Here is a 23,025-nt window from a genome sequence, read left to right on the forward strand (position 1 = left end):
AGCAAGGGAAAAACAACAAATACCCCATAAGGGAAAAAAAAAAAAAAAAAAAAAAAAAAGAACAAGTGTGTACCTCCTGGAGAGACAAACGGATTGTCCTCGTGCTGGTCTCCTGTCAACCTCCAGAGAGACTTTTGAGTTAATTTTGAGGTCTTTGTTATTTTGTTTTGGAAAGTTGGAGATGGGTTTATCTACTTCCTGACCAAAAAATTGGGCCTATTACGTTTTTAAGGAGAAGGAAGGGACAAGGCAGCTGCCTCTCCTTTATTAAACAAAGGAAACGTTCTCTCTTCCTTTACATTATCATTATCAATGCCCTAACTAATGCCTCACCCTGGTCCCATGGAAGCCTATCTTTTGAGGAACTGCATTCTTCAAACATTTCCAGTGCTTTGCCAGTTGTACATATATGGAATGAGCTGTATTGTTTATTGAGTCGGCCTGCAGACCTTGCCTGATGGGCATATGGAGTTGGGGTTTATTCAGCCTGCAGACCTTGCCTGGTTATTTGCCCATGGAGTGTGCAAGTGGCCCTGCCCCTGGCCACCAGGCGTGGGAGCCCACACGTGGTTCCTTATCATCCCAGTTTTCTCGGCACTATCTGGGTTACTTTGCTTACCAAAATCAATGTAAAAATTCTGTTACATGCTGTTTGACTTTTGATTCTCTGAAAGATATTTGATTTAGCTTGTGTTTTATAGTTTTTTGTAATTTCTAAGGTAAATGCACCTTCATTGCTTTGATTCCATTGTAAGCACTGCATAAATCACTGCTGTGTAGTTACTATGACACGAGTAGGATTACCTGAGCCATCTGTTTCTCCAGTCTCTCTCTCCCTTTTCTTCTTTTCCCCCCTCTTTCCAAACAAGCTTCTAAGCAGAATCTTGTTCGGTTCTTAAGAACTTGTGCTGAGTACCATGAATTCATAAAGAGAATGGCTGAGAGCCATGCATTTACGAATTCTTTAAGCAACTGTGGCACATTTTGCTGGTTTTCGTTTGTCAAGGTGCTTAACGACCTCCTTGGGCATTTTATTGCACTCATTTTGCTTTTCAGTCGAAAGCAATGCTGCTTTCACTCGTTCACCATGGGGCTGAATCATAAAGTAGACATTGAAGATTATGCATTCTTCATTGCATCCATTAAGCTATATGTGTTGTAACTGTGATGAACCTAATTTCATCAGTTTGCTTAATTTTAACTAGAGATACCACTTTTTAAACAATCTATATTTATTTTATACAGTAGTACACATTACAAAAATTAGATAATAGAAGAAATCCAAAGAGACTTTTTTTTTTTTTTTGTGGTATGCGGGCCTCTCACCTTTGTGGCCTCTCCTGTTGCAGAGCACAGGCTCTGGACGCCCAGGCTCAGTGGCCATGGCTCACGGGCCCAGCCGCTCCGCGGCATGTGGGATCTTCCCGGACCGGGGCACAAACCCGTGTCCCCTCCATCGGCAGGTGGACTCTCAACCACTGCACCACCAGGGAAGTCCCAAAGAGACTTTTTAAAACCACTTGTAATTCCATCATCAAGAGAAAAAGTACATTTCTGTTGTAAAATACTTAAAAGAAATCCATTTACACATAAACATAACCGAAATGACATTGTACCTAGTGCTCACTGATACATTATTGGTTTTTAAGAAAATGAAAAATTACAAGAGCTACATTTTTATTAGTGCTGAGATTTGGGATTCATAAATTAAAGATTCTGGTTTTTAAAATATTAAAAGAAATATTAAATTAAATCATTCACTTCTTTTTGAGTTTTTAAAATAACCAACTCCTTGCAAAAAAAAATCACTCAAAAAAAATAAAAGAGAGAGACTATAAAACTTACAATATGTTATCACATGCTGGAGCATCATTTTAAAATTGATTGGGGTGTCAGATTGACTTGAGAAGAATGCAAAAACATTATGGTATAAACACTATGTATGTGTATATATATATATGTATGCCATATAAATCCATGTGTATGTTACAGAATTAGACACACACACAGACACATACATACCCACACATGCTGTAAGCAGTGGGGATATTAACTGAATTGAATAGACTGCCTCAAATCCTGTTTTGAAAATAGGAAGAGTATAAATAAATGACAGAGTAATCAAACAGTGTGAAAGGGCTCAAATTTATTATTTGTAAGATACCATCATCAGACATGGTAGTGGTGAAAGCATCTAAAAACTGTTATCTTTTCACTCTTCTCCATATTATATACAGTTAATAACTTCACTATTTATAATGGGATTAGGTAAATCACAGGATAGACTCTGTACTATATTTCTTATTTGGTGCAAATTTGGCAGAATCAAGCTAGCTCATGAATCCCTTTTGCTGTGCTCCCCATGCTTGTTGGTACAGATTTTGTTTACTCTGTTTAGATTCTGAGTGCCACGAAGGCACAGACTGGGCTTGTCATCCCTCACTTGGTTAGTGTCAGCAGGGCACACCACATAAAGGAGGCCGTCTTCTGAACCTAAAATCCAAGTCCCACTTCTACTTCTGGTTTGTTTGTCATCTCTACAAAGCATTAACATTTCACCCTTTTAAGGACTGCAAACTGCACTTCCTAAATTTTGCTTTCTTATTCAATCTTTCATAGATATTTTTTCCCATTACTACTACTACTGCTGCTGAAAAACTTGACCTATGATGGAAATAATTATGATTTGCGAGTATTGAAGAAAGGGGAGAATAATTCAGTATTAGATTATTAGATTAGAGAGAGTGGAGAGCAGATCACATGGGATCTCTTATTTGGAGTTTGAATTGTATTTCCCCGTGATGGGAGTCCATTAGGTTAAAGCAGAGACATGACACGATGTGATCTGCACCTTAAAATTAGAGTTATTCTGACTCTTATGCAGAAGTAAAGAGGTTGGTTGGCCTGGTATTGGAGATGTGCGTGAGAGTGGGGCCACTAAGGAGTAGTGGTCACCTTCGGAATGTGTTTTCGGAGGTAGAAATGACAGGGTTGGTATGGATTAGACATGAGGAATGAGTGAAAGGAGAAGAATCTGGTGTGACTCCTTTGTTTTTTTGGTCTGCGCAGGTATAATGACTCTGCTGGTATTTTGCAGTCAATCATATTCCCTAGTCTGTGGGTGGTGGTCGTGGTGGTGGCGGTGGTGGTGGTGGTGGTGGTGAGGGTGGCGGTGGTGGTGTGTGTGTCCGTCCTTTCCACAGAGTTTCTCAGTTCCTCCGAGGACTCACTGTTGGCTGATCTTGTATTTCCCTGTATGTAGTTATGCCCTGTGAGAGAGCTTACCAGTCATCCTAGGATCCAGGATGCCTGGAGACAAGATTTGTTGATCTGGCACAGTGTTTTAGGACATTACAAATATCAGGAGATTATACACATAAATTCAGATTTCCAGCTCTTTTGAGAAACCAGAAGTCCTACCAACAGTGGGCTGGGATTCTCAAATGGCCGCTGCTGGCTGAAACCGAGCACTGGCTCTTTCAGCCTTTAGGGCTGGCTGATTCACCAGGTGTGATGATGGGCCCATCAGGTTGGCCGCATTCAACTGAACCATCACGTATCCATGACTGTATTTGCAGCCCTTGCCTTCCCTCAGACCCCGGCTTATCCCTCCTGCATTGTGATGACAGTTTGCTTCTGTCCTCTGACATTTTCGATTCAGGAGCTTCAGTGTCTCAGCTGTAGGTATTAACGCTGGTCCCTGTTGGAGTCAAAATGGTGTTAGAACTGGTGTTAAGAGAGTTCCAGGAAGTACAGGGGACCAGGGGATGAGAGGAGGCAGCCAAAGCGAGTCACCTGTGACATCTGTCGTTTGGATTCCTATCATGTGGCCTTTTTCATTTTTTTTTAAGGTTAAATGCGACGCAAGGCTTATCTGTCTTCCAAGTTCAAGATTATTCATTTGTACTATTTTGTGTTTATTGGAAAATTGTGGAAACCCTTGCTTGTAAATGGGGAGGGTGACCTGAACTTGGTGTTTTTGCAGGGCCAGGCACAAAGGAGGTATTCACCAAATATTTGTCCAATTGAATTATTAAACTGTATTCTGTCTGTCAGAGAAGTTTCTGCAAATAAGTCTTCGCAAAGAATCAAAAGTCTAAATAAGACTTTAACCGTCAGGCTGAATCAGGTCTTATTTTTATTAAACGATAACTTCTGACATTTCCCAACTGTTTCCCAGGGTGGATCCTATGTTTAGAGCCTGTGATTCAGAAGTACCAGAGATGCTTTAAAGCCATAAGCTTGGAAAAAAATTTCATTCTGAGTTCATTTAAATGTGGTATATATCTTGCTGCCCTCTTTGGGAAGTCATTAAATATACCTCCGCCGCCGCACCACTGATGAACTGTCTCCTTCCCTATATGTCATGACCCTGTGACCTCATAATTTTAGTAGCAGTTTAGTGTGCACTTTGAGAACCTGGATTTGGAGTCAGATCTTGTGGTATCACATCCTAGTTCTGCCTCTCGCTCGTCATGTCACCTCTGTGTCTCAGTTTTCTTACCTTAAAGTTCTATCATAAAGAAACAAAGAATGCATCTAAATCTCTGTAAATCTCTTAGAGCATATCTGATACATAGTAAGTCATGCTATTATTATGTCTAGGAACATTTCATGTTTCCGTTGTCTGTTTTTGTATGGCCCACGAGCTAAGAATGGTTTTCACATTTTTAGGTGGTTGCAAAAAGTCAAAAAAAGAAGAATATTTCATGACATGTGGACATTATATGAAATTCAGATTTCCACGTCTACAAATCATGTTTTCTTGGAACACAGTCACCATTCCCATCGGCTCATCCGTTTATACATTGTCTGGGCTGCTTTCACATCTTGACAACAGGGTTGAGAAGTTTCGATAGAGACCACCTGGCCAGCAAAGCCTAAACTAAGTACCATCTGGAACTTTACGAAAGACATTTTCTGACCTCCGTTGTAAGGCACAAAGCACTGAATCTCCATACTTATAGGTGTTACTCTCCTAGGTGGTAGGTGGAACGGGCTCTTTGGTATAGTTTGGTTCTTTCCATCTGCCTATGGGACGTTCCTAAATTGCATTTGTCAGGAATAGGTAGTATTTTGTAGTGATTGGCTGTGTGTGTGGCGAGTGTGGGTGTGTGTTTTATATGTAAGTTTTGAACCACAGTTTTGGATTTGTAAGAGCCCTGGTACCTTCCTTCATTGTCCAGTGAAGAGATCCATGGGCTATATATTCCCTCCTGCAGGTGTACGTGGCTCTTCTGAAGGTACCAGATGGGAGTACACGCCAACCATGCCATCACTGGGGGTGGGGTGATGGAGTGTTAGGAGAATAGGCACACAGCACAAAACTTATTTCTTACTGATCGCCATCAATATTTATCTGAAATTTGGAAAAAGAATAGAGAAATTGCATTGCTGTTACTGTCTTTTTTTTTTTAAAGAATATAAAGGCATTGGTTTCCCTAGTATAAGTGATTGACTTCTAGAAGGACAGACTGTGTCTCAGTTACCTTTGTTTCAAGAGAATGCTTCACAAGGAGTCTTTCTCAAGATTTGTTCCTCAATAAACAAATGAATGACCCGGACAAGAGAGAGGAAAAGAGTGTCTCATGTGGAAAAATTAATGCTGCCTCTTAAATGAACACCTCCCACTTTACCACTGAGCGGCAGTGGAGCCTAGGGAAGAATCCATTGGGTTTACTGTTGAGTTATGCTGGTCTCACAGTGCATACCTAAAGCACAGGTGTGCTCTTGTATCATCATGTTCATTAGTTTCGAATGGGATATATCCCTACAGGTCATCATATTAGTGAATTCGGGACTTGGAAGAACTTTCTCTATGAAGTGACACTTACATGTACTCAGGTTCAGAGTCTGCTTTTACATTCCTGCCTAAGATGAAGTGCTTATTTGTTTTATCCATTCTTTCATCTACTGTTGAAATTTTATGGCACTTTTATGACAGTTGGAAACATTACTACTGTAATGATATGGTAATGTACTGAATGATAATATCAGCCATTTACTGAACATCTGTCATCTTAGTGTTTAACAGATGAGCCAATAGATGTAGAAAGGCCACTTTTCTAAAGTTACACGGCTGGTAGGAGGCTTGTCTACAATGAGGTCATCAGTGGGCGTTCATAACTATTTGTAATATGGACTAATATTTATATTTACTTTATTTTAGTCTATGCTGATTTGTGTTACTCTGTTTCTTTTTTGGAAAATGGATACTGTAGAGGATTTGAGAAGGGTTAAATGCCGCCTAGACATTATTTAGCTGCCCTTGTCATCAGTAATTCCTAAGGTCCTTTCTGTGCCTAGATATCCCTATTTGTTTCTCCCATGAACTTTACCTATGTTGTTGTCTCTTTGCTCTGAGATCAGAGTTGTTCACGTCTTCCTGAAAGGGAATCTGGGTATTTGGTGGCTAGTTTGCTGAAGTGTACTTGGGTGGGTTTTGAGAGGAGGAAGGTAAGAGGTAGCAGATGACCAGGGCTACTTCTGCCCTTTGCTTTTACTGAGAGCAGGTAGGAAATCTTTAATGTGCAAAAAACTTCCCTGCTCTGCCTCTTGAAGTATTGCCTCTGGATCTGGTCTCCTGCATCACTCAAATCTGTTTATCATTGTGATCGATGGAGATAATCCATGTATCTCTGACATCGTCACTGCTCACATAGTGGCAGCTGGAAATAGAAAAGCAGCTTTGTTTCAGATATAAATAAGTCATAGTTTATTCTTTACTGATTCGAAGGTGGAGACTTTACCATACTTCCTCTCATTTAGAGTATATGAACTATGGAAAAGCCACATGATAGAAATCACTAGTTTACTATACATTACACATAATTAAAAATGTAAGAAATCAGGAAGAGAGGAAAAAAGGGAAAATGCCAAGTTTTAGGAAACTTTAGGATGGCTTCCTTCCTCCCTCTCACCCATTTCAAGCTCAGAGTAAAATTTGGTTTCGTGTGACTTTATATATATGCTTTAAAGTGAAGAATAAAGAATATACAATAATTATTGGTTATAAAATATCTTTATTATTGACAGGAAGTAAAACTGTTAATCTCTGGGCATTTCATATTAGAAGGGGATAATTTGATTCAACATAATCATACAACATTTATTACACTGTGCTTTATAGCTATCTGGACATTTTCACATAATATTCTTTATTTGATCTTTACAATACCTGTGATTTAGAAAAAGATAAACAGTAGTAAGTAGCTGATTAGGTTCACCAGTTAGTTAACGGTCAGACAGATTAAAACTGAGGCGTCCTGATTTTCTGTGCAGTAATTGTCCTTTGCATACAACCATGATATCACACACAGACAGGCAAGGTCTACCTGTGAATGGGGTAGGATTTTCTGGCATGGACGCTAGAATATGTTTATCAGGGGAAGTTGATGCTGTTTATTAGTCAGAAGCAAGAGTTTAGAAATTCTATAGGTTTTGTCATTCAAAATACAGGATGGATACTGGATTTAGACACAGAGCCAAAAGTGTCCTAATCATTCAGAAATTGGGACCTAGAAATACAGACCTAGTGCCTGAGAGCTGAAATTTGAAGCGGAGAGCTGCAATTGATGATGACGTGACCTGCTTCCATAATGGAAATACCAAAAGCCATGCTTATACTGTGAATGTAAAGTGCAGAGCTGGAATAAGAACCTGCGCACTTTTCTTCAGCCTCTGGAGGCCTCTTTGGCCTCCAGGTACTGTATGCTCATGTATATTTTTAACACATCTTCTCTCTCAGGAATACAATAGACCCTCGAACAACACGGGGGATTAGGGGTGCTGACTCTGTAGAACTGAAAATCTATGAATAATTTAGTCAGCTCCCTCCTATCCCAGTTCCACCTCAGCGGTTTCAACCAACCACGGATCGTGTAATACTCATGTAATACTCTAGTGTTTACTACTGAAAAAAAATCCATCTGTAAGTGGACCTGCACAGTTCAAACCCATGTTGTTCAAGGGTCAGCTGTACATACAAGGCATATTGACATTAATCACAGTTTTATTTGCTCCCTTTCTAAGAAATAGTGCAATTTATATATTTCAGCTCAAAACATTTGTTATAGATTTCAAAGTTCTTTGTACTTCTTTCCATACAAGGCAAAATTGTATAGTCTGCTGATCATCCAGACTTTTAGTTTGAAGAAATTATTCATTTATTTTCCACTTATGTATGAAATTTCTGCTGCTGAAATTGTACTTTTTCTTTTATAGAGTGGAAAACCACCCATCAGTGATATGTTCACAGACCTCAAAGATGGAAGGAAGCTACTGGATCTTCTAGAAGGCCTCACAGGAACCTCACTGGTGAGGGATGCCATGTTCAAGAACCAGGCTAACGGCATATCTCTCATCATTACTGATACTTGAAGACCCTCTCGGGGGTCCTTACAATGTAAAGGCTGAAATAGGAACGTTAAAAAGGGGTTTTAATGAATTTTTTGATTGAGCGATATTTAGGTTTTATTGAGGGCTCTGTTTTTATCAAAAAAATACTTTATGTGTTTATTGCTCTCAGACAGTAGAGAATTACAAAGAAGAGTGGATATGTAAAGAGGGCATAATGTTTTGAATAGTAGAAAGTAGATACAAATACATTTAAATGTTATTTAACAAATAGTAAAAAAAAAGTTACAAAAACTGATGGCATTTATTTTTATTCAGATTTTCAGTATTATCTTCACGTTTGTTCTGTCATCAAATCCAGCTCTATTGCTTTATGTGTGAGGTACCCAATACTCACACAGAAATAACTCTGCCAATGAAGACCATGTATTTTATGGGTACAACCTTTAACACAAGAGGTAGAATGACTATAAAAGGTATAGAGAGATGCACTTCTGAAGATGAATTTCTTTCTTGCCGAAGTGTGCGGTGTTACAGTCTACCTTTTGCCTTCCAGATGGTGGGTAGGCATCTATTGGAGAGATTGATCCCTTTGTCAGATAAGATTCCCCGGCCAATGAGGCAGAAAGAAGCCTCCCAGATCACCTTTCCCTGGGTGGCAATTCCAGTCTTCCCAGTGGGCCCTTGTAATCCTACCTGGAACCTGGGATAGCACCTCTGAATCCTCTCTGCTCTGTCTACACTAGTGCAGGGTGGAGGGGACATAACTTCTAAATCTTTCTTCATCCTGCCCAACTGAAATAGAAGCAGCTTTGTCCCTGGTGGAGCATTGGTTCCCAAACTTGTTTGCATCTTAGAATCACCAGGGAAATCTTTTATAAATTCCAAACCCAGACTATACTCCAGACTCATTAAGTCACAGTCCTTGTTGAACACAGGCACTGGTATTCTTGGAAGCTCCCTAGGAGATTCCAGTGTTCAGGCAAGCTAAGGAACTACTATCTTAAGGTGCTGTTAGTGGGAGAATTTGCATTCTGTCAACACCAGCCTTCATGGTGGCTTGAGAACCAACCCAGCCAGAGCTCCTGGTACAGAGGGGCTCTTGTGTGCTGAGCTGCTGTTCCATGTGCATATCAATGTCAGTGTTTGACAGCAACATGGAGGGACTCTCTGTCTCATTCGATTTTGTGTTCTGTTTTCCAGCCGAAGGAACGTGGCTCCACAAGGTTACACGCTTTGAATAATGTTAACAGAGTGCTGCAGGTTTTACATCAGAACAATGTAAGTTTGTAATATGACTTTGGGGGGTCCTTTGATGCCATCGGGATGATTTATTTTGAAACCAACCACCTGCTCTGGACATTGGCATCAACTGATTTTTAGAAATATTTTTCTTATGAGATGTATTGAACCTGTTCTATGAGTGAAGCAATAGTTGTGCTTTTTGTGATTACTTTATTGATCTATTGTATAAGTAATACATTTTTGAGATTTAGGTTCACCTGATTCTCTAAAGTGATATTTTTCTTGTCATTTACTTATATTGCTGTCCAAACGAGCTAAAACAAAAACCTGGGTTTCCATAGAAAAATTGTCTTAAAAGTTATTTTTTTTCATTTTACTAGGTGGATTTAGTGAATATAGGAGGAACGGACATTGTAGATGGAAATCACAAACTGACTTTAGGACTACTTTGGAGCATCATTTTGCACTGGCAGGTGGGAAAATTTTCAGTCACTTCTTAATAGGAATTGGAAATGTATCATTTGTGTGTTAGTTTCTTAGAGCTGCCACAGAGTACCACAAACTGAGTGGCTTCAACAATAGAAATTTATTTTCTAACAATTTTGGAGGCTGGAAATCTGAGATCGAGGTGTCAGCAAGGTTGGTTTCTTCTCCTTTGTTTGTAGATGGCTGCCTTCTTCCTGTGTCCTCACGTGGTCTTGTGTGTGTGTGTGTGTGTGTGTGTGTGTGTGTGTGTGTGTGTGTTTGTGTCCTAATCTCCTTTGCTTATTTCAAGACACCAGTCATATTGGATTAGGGCCAACCATATGATCTCATTTTACCTAAACTACTTCTTTAATGACCCTATTTCTAAATATATTCATATTATGAGGTGCTGGGGGTTAGCACTTCAACATATGAACTTGGGGAGGGGACACAATTCAACTTATAATAATTTTGAGTGAAAGAGCCTGACAAACTGCTCTATTTTCCTGGCATAGAATAAAAAGTATCTGTTTTTTTAAAACATTAGATTTAAAAAATATCATACTTACAAAAAAATTGTAAAAATATCCCGAAGAATTCCTGGATACCTTTGCCTCAGATTCTCCAAATGTTAACAGCTGTCTGTATTTCTGTGTTTTCTCTCTCTCTCTCCCCCTTTTTCTCTTTGACTAAATAGATCTGTGAGTATTTTGTAAAAACAAATCATTTTTCTAAAAACAAGGAGTTCTCTTACATAACTACAATATTATTATTATGTTAATATAATATAATAATATCTAATACATATTAATATTTACAATGCTAGTATTAATTATTATACATATGATAATTATTATATCATGCACTAGCAATTAGCATGTAATTATTAAAATCAGGAAAATAATATTGAAACAATACAGTTATGTAATCTATAGCTCTTATGGAGATTTTGTCAATTGCCCCAATAATATCCTTTATAGAAAAAGAAAATACAAGATCATTTATTACATTCATTTGTCCTGTTTTTTTAGTCATCTTTTAAACTGGCATAATTTCTGAGTCTTTCTTTGTATTTCATGATATTGTCATTTTTGAAGAGTACTGAATAAGTTATTTTGTAGAATGTTCTTCCATGTGGATTTGGCTAATATTTTCTCATGATCGGATTCAGGTTATTCATTTTTGGGAGGAATGTCAGAAAAATGATGTTGAGTTTTTCTTTTTTTAAAAAAATATTTATTTGGTTGCTCTGGGTCTTGGTTGCAGCAGGTGTGCTCCTTAGCTACGGCTCAAGGGCTCCTCTGTTGTGGCATGCGAACTCTTAGTGTGTCATGCAGGTGGGATTTAGTTCCCTGGCCAGGGATGGAACCCGGGCCCCCTGCACTGGGAGTGTGGAGTCTTAACCACTGCGCCACCAGGGAAGTCCCAGTATTGAGTTTTTCTTAATACACCACATCAGGAAGCATATGCTGTCCATTAGTTTTTTTCTGGCAGTATTAACTCTCATCATTTGGGTGAGGTGGAATCTGCAGGTGTCCCCACTGTAATGTGACTGCCCTTTGTTATTAAAAAGTATCTTGTGGAGATATACTTTGAGACTGTATAAATATTCAGCTACTTATTAAACTTTTGTCTGTTAATTTTAAGATCCATTCATAGTTCTTACCTGATCAGTTATTAATATAATGCGTGGCAAAGTGATTTTCTAATTTCATCATTTCTTCTACATTTGTTAATTGTCTTTCCACTTATGAGGAAGAGCTTTTCCTTGTCTCTTGTTTCTCTGTATCTATCTATCTATTCTATCTATCTATCTGTCTATCCACTCATTTATATATCTGTGTGGATTTTTACTTATTTTATGGATTTTTACTTATTTAATAGGTTCTGGTCTTTCACTATTGTTAATTATTTCTCAGGCCCCCTTAAGTTGGCTCTTGTGGATTTTTTTTTGATATGTCCACATCATTCTTTGAACACTTCCTTAAAATATATGTACTGATTTAGAATAATAATATAAAATATTAGTTCTAGATTATAATTGTTATTGCCATCAGGAAATGCACTTCATTCTTGGATTTTATAGTCAGCCAAAAGTTCTTACCTTCCTCCACATTTGTGTAGAAAATAAAAATTGAGTTTTCTTCCTATTAAAAGATGTTTAAAGTATAGTTTTAAAATATTACTTTTTTGTGGCTATGAAAGTAATGTTCACTGTAGCCAAGTGTAATATAAGTATTGCTAAGATATAGAAAATGCCATAATATATAAAGGTGAGGTTAAAATCACCTCTAAATCGAAATCATTACTGTTAAAATGTATTTATCCTTCCAGCGTTTAAAGGAAAGTTTTGAAGTAAAATGAATACCAGTGGCCTGATCCAATGGTTCATGAATATAATATTCCTTATTCAAGGACTGGATTCCAATGACTACTTGAGGTTATTGGCAGCCATGGTTTCTTTTGAACAGGTGAAAGATGTCATGAAGGATATCATGTCAGACCTGCAGCAGACCAACAGTGAGAAGATCCTGCTGAGCTGGGTACGCCAGTCCACCAGGCCGTACAGCCAGGTCAACGTCCTCAACTTCACCACCAGCTGGACAGATGGGCTTGCCTTCAATGCCGTGCTCCACCGACATAAGTGAGATGTGACTCTTCTTGGATGTGCAGATTTGTACAGATTTGTACCTCCTCTCTGTCCCTCCCTTACTTACTACTCCCTAAAGGCCCTTCCCACTACCGCCTCTCTCCTCTGTACATGCTCTAAGAAAACATAAAGAATAGAAATATCATGGAAAAAAAACTACCCATCACATCTTTGTTTCCATAGGACTTAAATGCCACAGTGCAGTGTCCATGGTTTCTTCTACATATTTGTAAGTTAAAAGATGTAAAATAATTCACATAGTTCAATGTGAACTAACTCATTCAGCACTAACCAGTAATATACACAAAGAATTGTGACAGTTTTCAGCCTCCTACTTTAGTTTTATAGGAAAACTCTATAAAACCCCCAATTAAAAATAGATCAATGATTCTTTTTATGAAACTTCTGAACAGATTCTAATTATATAATAAAATACCAGAGGACCAAAAAGAGCCACTACTCTTCTGAAGAAGAGACAGGCTGAAGTACTTCGTAAACAGAAACCAAAACTAATTATGAAGCTATATTAATTGAGACTATATAGTACTATAAAGAAAACACTAATATAATAATAGGCTGAAGCATATGAAATTGCCAATATTTGACTGTTTTTGATATAAATGGCAGTTTCATGTAGTTCAACCTAATGGAATAAAGAGCTCAGAAACAGCTCCATCCTGATCTACAACTGAGCCGATGTTGCAGATTAATAGATGGTGTGGAACAAATGGAAATGAGTGAATTGGATCCCTGCCTCACCATACCCTGAATAAACTCCAGATGCATCAAAGGTTTAAATGTGAAAGGCAAAATTTGTTATGTGTTTTATTCTTCTTGTAAATTATTTATTGTCTCAAGTTTTATTTCCTATATGTTCTTTGCTGATATATGAAAATGCAGTTGACTTTTCTACATCTTGTATCTGGAAACTTGTTAAATTCTTACCAAAATTTGTTACTGAAAGTTTTTTTTTTTTTTGATAGATGACCATGAATTATAATAGTTTTTTTCCTCCCCTTCCCTCCCCTCCCCTCCCTTTCCCTCCTCTCCTCTCCCCTTTCCCCTTCATTTGTGCCTTGTCCTTCAATACAATATCAGTTTGCATTGGTGGTAGTGACCAGAATGTTTTGTTCTTGATAACAAAGGGAGTGGTTTTAATGTTTTACCATAAGACTGCTCTTTGCTTTAGTTTTTTTTTTCATATAACTTTTATCTGGTTAAAAAAACCCCCACACACCCCATCTTCTTCTACTTCTCCTTTCTCAGTTTAAGCGGGTTGCCCACTGTTTCTAGTCAGTTAAGAGACACTATCATAAAAGTTGAATTTTTTGTTTGTTTGTTTGCGGTACGCGGGCCTCTCACTGCTGCGGCCCCTCCCGTTGCGGAGCACAGGCTCTGGACACACAGGCTCAGTGGCCATGGCTCACGGGCCTAGCCGCTCCGCGGCATGTGGGATCTTCCCGGACCGGAGCACGAACCCGTATCCCCTGCATTGGCAGGCGGACTCTCAACCACTGCGCCACCAGGGAAGCCTGAAAACTTGAATTTTAGCTTAAACATTTTTCCATCTGTTACTTAATTGATTTAACAAGTGTGTGTGGGGTGCCTTCTATGTGCTGAACACAGGATGTAGAGCAGAGAACAAAACAAGCAAAATTCCCAGTCCTTCTTCTTGGAATTAATGTTCAAATAGAGGGAGGCAGACAGTTTTTTAAAAATGAAAATGTTAGTTGTGTAGCATATAGAAATGGTAAATATTGCTGAAGAAAAATATGTCAGGCAAGCAGGGAGGAGGTACCTGGCATGTGGGAGGCCACTGGGTGCAGTGGTGTGAATACGGGGAATAATAAGAGGTGGAGTCAGAGAGGGAACTGGGCGGGTGGGGACGAGGGAGGCAAATCCCAGAAGTGTAGGTGGGTCCAAGATGCAAGAGCAGATAGAGTGCAGAGAAAATGATCAACTTTTGAGTAAGTCAGAGCAACAATAATGTGCAGTTTGTGGGATTAAAAGAAAATCAAGATAGAAATGAAATACTAGACAGTAGCTATATGGAGAGGGGTGGACGGAAATTCTCTCAGGGTCTTTTCTTTAGGAGTGTCCTGTGAAGAGATTAGAGCTGGATTTTCTATTCTGCTAAACTTGGTCTTTAATTGGAGAATTTAGTCCATTAACATTATTGCGATAAGTTCATTCTTACCGCTTGTTTTGAGCTTTTCATTTTTCTTACTTTTTTCTATATCTTCTTTTCTTTCTTGTTTTATACTGGTACGTTCTTCTTCCCTTTTTTTTCTTTCACTATTTGGGAAATATACCATTTCTAGTCTTTCAGTGGCTACTCCAGAATTTTAACAGGCATGTTTAACCAATACAAAAACCTTAGAATGTTCTACCTGTTGTTTTCATATTTATAGATTACCTTAAAATATTATATATTTGACAAGACTTTGGGATATAAAAGATAAACTTTTAAATTTATATTCACAAATAAAAAAATCTAAAACTGAAATGTATTCGATTATAACAATAACAACTTTGTTTCCACATATTTCATCTTCACTGAATTTTATTTGCATCCTGATTTCAGACCTGATCTCTTCAACTGGGATAGAGTTGTCAAAATGTCCCCAATTGAGAGACTTGAACATGCCTTCAGCAAGGCTCAAACTTACTTAGGAATTGAAAAGCTGTTAGATCCTGAAGGTATTGTTCAGTGTTTAATTACAACCTTGATTTTTCGTTACAGTTTTGAATACTTGAAAAGCAGTGCTTTCCCCACCCCCCGCTTTTTGGAAAGAATTGTGAGAATTGAGGAGGTGTTTTTCCTTTTGAAATGTGGTACAAGCCATTTTATTACAGACATGATACTTCTGTGCTTAACAGTTTCTAGGATCCTTCAGGAGGAAATTTAATTACATCACTGTAGAATAGTTAATCAATATGAGCATAAGATTTAAAGTTTTAGGAAAACAGAATTATTAGATAAACAATTTAGTATTTTATTTATTTCATTAAAATGTGTTTTTGTATGAGCTTGTATATGATGTGAAAACTTCAGTTACAAATGTTGCAGGATTGAATTCTAGACTTATTTTCATACTATGAATGAAATCTGTGATGTTATCTTAGATGATAGCTTATCTTTGAGCCTTATGGGGGAAGCTTTTAGGGAAGATTTTTAAGAAATGGGATATGGAACAAAAAAAGTAGGTAATCATCTTTACCTTTGGCTCATATATTATATGAAATAGAAATTTACTGAGCTGTGGTATTGCAAAGATAATATACTAGCATTGTTTATGGGTACTAAGACAGTTATTTTATATCCAATATTGAGCAATTCACATACTTTGGACATCTAATTTAAGCTAGTTCTTATTTTCTTCCACTTTTAGATGTTGCTGTTCAGCTTCCTGACAAGAAATCCATAATTATGTATTTAACATCTTTGTTTGAGGTGCTACCTCAGCAAGTCACTATAGATGCCATCCGTGAAGTAGAGACACTTCCAAGGAAATATAAGAAAGAATGTGAAGAAGGAGAAATTAACATGCAGGTACAGGTAAATTTTTATTAATGTGTTTGACTTGCCATATTTGTTTTCTCTTAGGTACCAGATAAAAACACTTTCAGAGCATTTTTTTTCTTGACTGAGAACGTCTTGGTTTCTCAGCATCAGAAGTTCAGTTTATTGGTTGGCATGCTGTCACACGTCACATGCATGCAATGGAGAACCATAACTTTACTGACTTTACTTTTTAAGAAGGAAAATGTATTATTGCATACAGCAAGGCTAGAGTTAGAGTCTAGGATTGTGATCATGCTTCTGCATAACATGCTTAAGGACCTATGTTTTTCTAGCATCTGGTCATCTTTTAACACTCTTGTCCTGTACTGAAGGTGGTTTTTCTCATGTCAGCTTAGTTCTGTTCTAAGTACTAATTTTTTTTCTTTTTTTGCCATTTTGTACCATTATATTCTCACAAGGGCCATCAAAATGTAAGCTTTTCCCTTTCTTTTAGGAGGAATAATTTTTTTTTTTTTGTGGTACGTGGGCCTCTCACTGTTGTGGCCTCTCCCGTTGCGGAGCACAGGCTCCGGACGCGCAGGCCTAGTGGCCATGGCTCACGGGCCCAGCCGCTCGGCGGCACGTGGGATCTTCCTGGACCGGGGCACGAACCCGTGTCCCCTGCATCGGTAGGCGGACTCTCAACCACTGCGCCACCAGGGAAGCCCTAGGAGGAATAATTGATAATATGTTACTTGGTGAGTTTTTCACTTAAGGGCTGACAGTGGTTTTACTCATCAGGATATAAATGAGGATCCTTTTTTTTCAGGAGATATAAATAAAGTCATGAAATTTTCTCCCTGAATAATTCTGCCTTGAATCAATCCATATTTTACCTTATTCTGTTTTAGTCTAACCAGTTCTCATAATTCATAAAATGAGAGAACCTTAACAGTGGGATGAGAACTTAAAAGGTATTTGGTCTAACATTTATCAACAAAACAATCAAAAGATACACATGGATTTCAAAGTGATAAGAAATACATTTTAGAGAGGCAGAAAGCATGGGCTTTGAAGCTTAAATTTCATCCCTCTTACTTCTTGTTTTGGGTTGGTTACTTACCCTCTCATCCTCAGTTTTATTGCAAAATCTGGGTAAAACCACCCACTTTATAAAGTTAATAAGTTTGAAGTATCTAAAATGATGTTAATAAGCACTCAGCAAGCAGCAGATATTATAATTTTTCCTTCTCATTTTGTTTAGGTATTATCATTCATTTTTATTCAACAAGATTTTTTTTCAAATGTTAGTGATAATGATAATAGTCTTGAATTGGCATAGCATTTTTTTTTCTTCTCCAAGGTTCAAAGGACTTATTATTTCAGGTTTTCTTTGGGTAGTAGGTACCACTTCTTTTATTTTCTCCATTTCAACAAACTATGATTTACAGAAAAAGAAAAAAGCTTAGAGGAAAAGAAGGCAAGAGATGGGGCCAGATTATGAACCAAGGGCTCTTTTTAGTAGTTTTGAGGATCAAGTGATATTGAGGAAAAGCCCTAATGTTTTATCATTGAATGTTTGCTGAGAAGCATTTGTCTCTAGTAGTGTAGTTATTATGCTGCATTAATGACGCATCCTTTTCAGGGCTCAAATAATCTTCAGAGTTTGCCTTTTGGTTTTAGAATCGTTTCTTCATTGGATCGGGGTTCCTTTTGTTAGAAAGATGGAATATTCTTCTTCTTATAGTGAAGGCTATTCTCTTTTAAAAAGAAGGGAGATTTCATTTGCCTTTCATGGTGTGTAGATAAAATAATCACTTCTGTTTAGGGCTCGGGGTAACATGATAAGAATTGCAGAAGCCATTTGCTGTTTGATTAAGAGCAAGTGTATTGGGACTTGCCTGGTGGCGCAGCGGGTGGGAATCTGCCAGCCAATGCAGGGGATGCGGGTTCGAGCCCTGGTCCAGGAAGATCCCACATGCCGCAGAGCAACTAAGCCCTGTGTGCCACCACTACTGAGCCTTCACTTTGGAGCCCACGAGCCACAACTACTGAGCCCGCATGCCACAACTACTGAAGCCTGTGCGCTTGGGGCCTGTGCTCTGCACCAAGGGAGGCCACCGTAATGAGAAGCCTGCGCACCGCAACTAAAGAAGGCCCGCGTGCAGCAACGAAGACCCAACGCAGCCAAAAATAAATAAATAAATACATTTATAAAAAAAAGAAAAGAGCAGGTGTAATAATATTAACCTTTTCATTAATGCTTTCATTAATGCCTTAGAGGTTGAATTAAGTTAATTGGAGAGATGAAACGTGGTCAAGTTGTAATCATCTACTGTTTGACATATCTTGCCATCCTCTACTTTCCTGAGAACACTAACAGCCCGACTTCCTCTCTTGCTGTTTCTACAAACATGTGCTGTAGAGCATTAGGTGGTCAGCAAATAATTCCTGAATTTCTCTTTAATCTCTCAGTTGAAGGTCTCCTCTTGTATGTGAATGAATACCTTCTGAACACCTGCATTTAGATAATGCCTTCCACTTCCCACCTCATAGATCCTAGTGCCTGTCTAAATGACCTTTGGCTGGTCACTAACTTTCCTAATTCTCAGAATTGCTCATTAGAATATCAAGGTTTGATACTAAATGACCTCCAGGATTATTGTGGCTTTCCAGTTTTGGGGTTTTAGGTCCAGAACTTAACTCATTTTCCCTTCTCTGTCTTTGGCACCATCCCTCTCCTAACCATCCGTCATTTCATCTGTGGGCTCACTGATTCATTGTTTTTAACTCCTGCATGTTGTTTACCGGGTCCATTTGGATTCTTCCTCCAGAATATCTTTGGTGTGTGTTTTCTTTCTGTTCCAGCCCTCATACTAATTAAACACCTCATCTCCTCTTGTGGTTTACAAGGCCCAGCCCACTGCCCCAACTCATCTCAGGCCACTGCACGCCAGTCGTGGTGGACTTCTTCCTCTCCTTCCCCAAGATTCTTGTACGTGTGGGTTGCTTTCTGTGAAACGCTCCTCTACCCACTGTTTGCATGGCAAGCTTCCCGTCTTTCCTCAATTTCAATGGAACTTTTTCAGAGAAGACTTCCCTAATTGAAATCCAACCCTACACACACACACACACACACACACTCACACACTCACACACTCACTCTGTTTCTTGCTGTCACAGTATTTTTGTAAACTATGTTAAGAATTTTAAATTGTATCTTAAGAGCATTGAGAAAGCAGTGAAAGATTTTAAGCAGGGAAGTCTTATGATGTGGTTACATTTTCCAAACATCATTCTGGCTGCTCTGTGAGAAGTGGGTGGTGGACGTAGCAGTCTGAGGAGCAACGGGGAAGCAGAGACACTGGTAGCAGGCTGTTGCAGTGCTGAGGACAAACGGTTTTTGTGAAGATGGAAAGGCCTAGATGGATTTGAGATGAATTTTGAAGGTAGGAATTGCTTACACGTACATACTAAATGTGGGTGGTAAAAGCTAGAGACCAAGGCTGGCTCCCTGATTTTTAGCTGGAGGGGTCAAGTGCATGGAGGAGGCATTTACTGAAATGGGAAGCTTGAAGAGCTTTGGGGGGAAAAACTAGGGTTTAACTACTGACAATGTTTGATATGCCTATGAGACATTGAAGTGGAGATGTTAAGGAAGTAGGACATAGGAGTTTGGAGTTTGGGGCCAGAAATATAAAGGTAAATGTTTGCAGGATGTAGATGGTTCTTTAAATCCAATGGGAATGGATGAAACCATGCAGGCAGAGTACATAGAAGAAAAAAGGGCCCTGGACTTAATTTTGAGGAGCTTCATTACTTACATGTTGGCAAATGCTGTTGAACTAGGAGGAAAGCCAAGATGGTGTTCTTGAAGCAGGGAAAGGAGAGCTTCAGGAGGGTGGGGACTGGTCAGATGTAGGGAATGCCACTGAAAGCTTAAGGAACATAAGGTGACCGGACCTCCGGGTTTGCTTGGAACAGTTCTGGTTTATGTGTGTTGTTCTAGTACTGTTGATTATCAAAAATGTTCTGTTTTTTTGTTAATTACATGGTCATCCTAAAGATGATGCTAGAAAAGTGGATTTGTCAATGAGAACGTTGGTAACACTGGCAAAAGTTTTTCCAGGTGTGTGGTGGGGACCAGTGCCCAATCAGCATGAAAGGGAGTGTTAACAAATGTAGCTGTTAAATACATGAGCATTTCTTATATTGTTCTCTATACGTTTGTGTATGTTTGAGATAGTACATAAAAACTGTGGATGAGAGTTGATAAAGTGGAGACAGGCTGTAGGCAAATTTTAAAGAATTTTTTGCTCTGGAAGGGAACAAATGAATGAGAGAGGTGGTAGGTTTGGTTTTATGACTCTAAAGTATATAAGAAAATACTCCACTGCCTAGAAGGAGCTTGGAATAACTTATTCCGCGGGCTCTTCAAAAAAAGACCAGCTAGTAACCTAGAGGGCAGCTGCCTCAAAAAAATATCGCCAGTACGACAACCTGTATGTGTGTCTGTCTTTCAGTGTCTAAAATGCAATTCAGTAAAAGCAATTTAAGTAGGGTCAAAGCAGGATTCTAATCTCTGTCTCTTTAAATGACATCCATCCTTCAAGGCCCAGCAGGTTCCAGATCCTCTATGAAACTTTCCTATTTTAGCCCTCGGCGAATTCAAATAGCATTCCTTGTTGCACCCGTGGAATTTATAACTTTGTTAATAGCCTTTTTATTTTTGTTCAGAAGTGATTCATGTGGGTTATTTGTCTCTTCCCAGCTATATTAGAATGTCCCTGAGTACAGAATCCATGAGTGATGCAGCTTTTGTACTCTTTGCCATCCTAGCATTTAAAAATGCATTCTATGTCACAGCGTTGCTCACCCAGCTCCTGAGAATCAGGTGGATGCCTAAGACACAGTGGTGCCTACCTTGGTTTCTCCATCCAGTGTGTCTTTGTTGAACACCTTCTGGTCTTCACAGCGTTTGTGAGTTTTCTTGGCTCTGTCTTTATAGAGCTCAGCGCCAGAGGAGGAGCAAGAAGGTCCCCGAGCTGAAACCCCCAGCACTGTCACCGAGGTTGACATGGATCTGGACAGCTATCAGATAGCACTGGAGGAAGTGCTGACCTGGTTGCTTTCTGCCGAGGACACTTTCCAGGAGCAGGATGACATTTCCGATGATGTTGAAGAAGTCAAAGACCAGTTTGCAACCCACGAAGTAAATAATCTCTAGCTGATGAGCAGGATATATGTGCCATGGTGCCTGTGCCTCAGTCAGGGGCTGAACCCTGATGCTTGTTGTTTACTGAATTCTGCTCCACAGAAAGGTCATGGCATATTTTAAGACTTGTGATATTTAAATAGGGCTTTGTTACAGAATTGGTGTGGGTGATTTAACTGTGCACTGGAATTAGATTGCGGATTTTAATCTTACCGTAATTTGTAGATTCTGTGAAGCCACTGACGAAAAAATCAGTGCCTAGTACAGCTCGTTTCTGAAGTGTATTGTTATAGTTAAAACACAAAATGGCTAATTAATACACCAAATCTTTAGATTTGAATGTTCCCCAGGAAGTGATTATTTTTATTTATTGTATGATTAAGAAAACTCATATCCACTATTCATGTGTAATTTTATATATTGAAAATTTCCTACTATTTCAGGGATATATTGCAGTGTAGTGATTGGATTATGTGAAGAATTCTTTTGATTAAGTAGTTTCTTGGTGTTGATATATTAATTGGGAGGTCTAATTTGCTGTTTTGGTTTCCAAGTAATAGAAATGGTCATTTTCTTTAAGCAGTTTCTCTTGGGTGAGCATGGTGGTTTATTTGGTATATCTTCTCATAATTCCATGTTCACGACCTAACAGTAGCGTAATCAGCATTTACTTATAAATAGCTGGTGTCATCACATGTAACATTGTCCTCTTTGATCTATTCTTTTTGCTTCAGGCAGCTGCTTATTCCCTGTATTCAGAGCTTAAAAAATGGGATCAAAGTCTTGTTTATTTGCACTCTACATGGTTACTTTTTCTCACAGCATTAATATTTAGACATTAACAATTTATTAAGATTTTTCTTCTTCACTGAGCAGCTCCCAAATCATAATGATGTACCTTCTCAGGCTTTTATGATGGAGCTGACGGCGCACCAGAGCAGTGTGGGCAATGTCCTGCAGGCAGGACACCAGCTGATAACACAAGGAGCTCTGTCAGATGAAGAGGAGTTTGAGATTCAGGAACAAATGACCCTGCTGAATGCCAGATGGGAGGCACTAAGGGTGGCAAGTATGGACAGGCAGTCCCGGTGAGTGGAAGCTCAGAAAGAAACCCTATTCCATAGACTGCGTTGCCCAGTTTAGCACGAGGAAAAGTCTGCATGTCTGTGAGAACAAGATAACCAGAGAACTTGCCTTGTAAAATTTTGACTCTTTTCTTCATGTAGTGTTGCTGGAATTTTGTATGATCTTTATGTCCCCTTTGATATGTTAACCAAATGAAAATGTAAAAGTTGCAATACAGAAATTAGCAAAGACATTTAATATGGACTTTGCAGTATTAAAATTGGCTAACCATTAATTCTGATAATGAAGACAGGACTATGTTATATTTATCCCCAGTTCTATTTTGTAACTTTTTTTTTAACATCTTTATTGGCGTATAATTGCTTTACAATGGTGTGTTAGTTTCTGCTTTATAACAAAGTGAATCAGTTATACATATACATGTATCCCCATATCTCTTCCCTCTTGGGTCTCCCTCCCACCCTCCCTATCCCACCTCTCTAGGTGGTCACAAAACACTGAGCT

At 38.7% G+C, this 23,025-nt stretch overlaps 1 protein-coding gene across 8 annotated transcripts in view; it reads left to right on the forward strand.

The window, feature by feature from the left end:
* UTRN (utrophin) overlaps window positions 1–23,025 on the forward strand; it is a 550,217-nt gene that overhangs the window by 162,929 nt on the left and 364,263 nt on the right. For 6 of the 8 annotated variants that reach the window (XM_024747877.1, XM_024747875.1, XM_024747874.1 and 3 more), the window contains 8 exons: window positions 8,224–8,316; window positions 9,559–9,636; window positions 9,981–10,073; window positions 12,537–12,709; window positions 15,300–15,415; window positions 16,108–16,274; window positions 21,229–21,432; window positions 22,342–22,523. In XM_024747877.1, coding sequence (XP_024603645.1) covers window positions 8,224–8,316; window positions 9,559–9,636; window positions 9,981–10,073; window positions 12,537–12,709; window positions 15,300–15,415; window positions 16,108–16,274; window positions 21,229–21,432; window positions 22,342–22,523 — 1,106 coding nt within the window. The remainder of the gene's footprint in view (window positions 1–8,223; window positions 8,317–9,558; window positions 9,637–9,980; window positions 10,074–12,536; window positions 12,710–15,299; window positions 15,416–16,107; window positions 16,275–21,228; window positions 21,433–22,341; window positions 22,524–23,025) is intronic. The other 2 variants (XM_024747878.1, XM_024747873.1) reach the window with 1 other exon arrangement.

This window comes from Neophocaena asiaeorientalis, unplaced genomic scaffold, assembly GCF_003031525.2.
Source record: "Neophocaena asiaeorientalis asiaeorientalis breed wild unplaced genomic scaffold, Neophocaena_asiaeorientalis_V1.1 scaffold123, whole genome shotgun sequence".
NCBI lineage: Eukaryota > Metazoa > Chordata > Mammalia > Artiodactyla > Phocoenidae > Neophocaena > Neophocaena asiaeorientalis.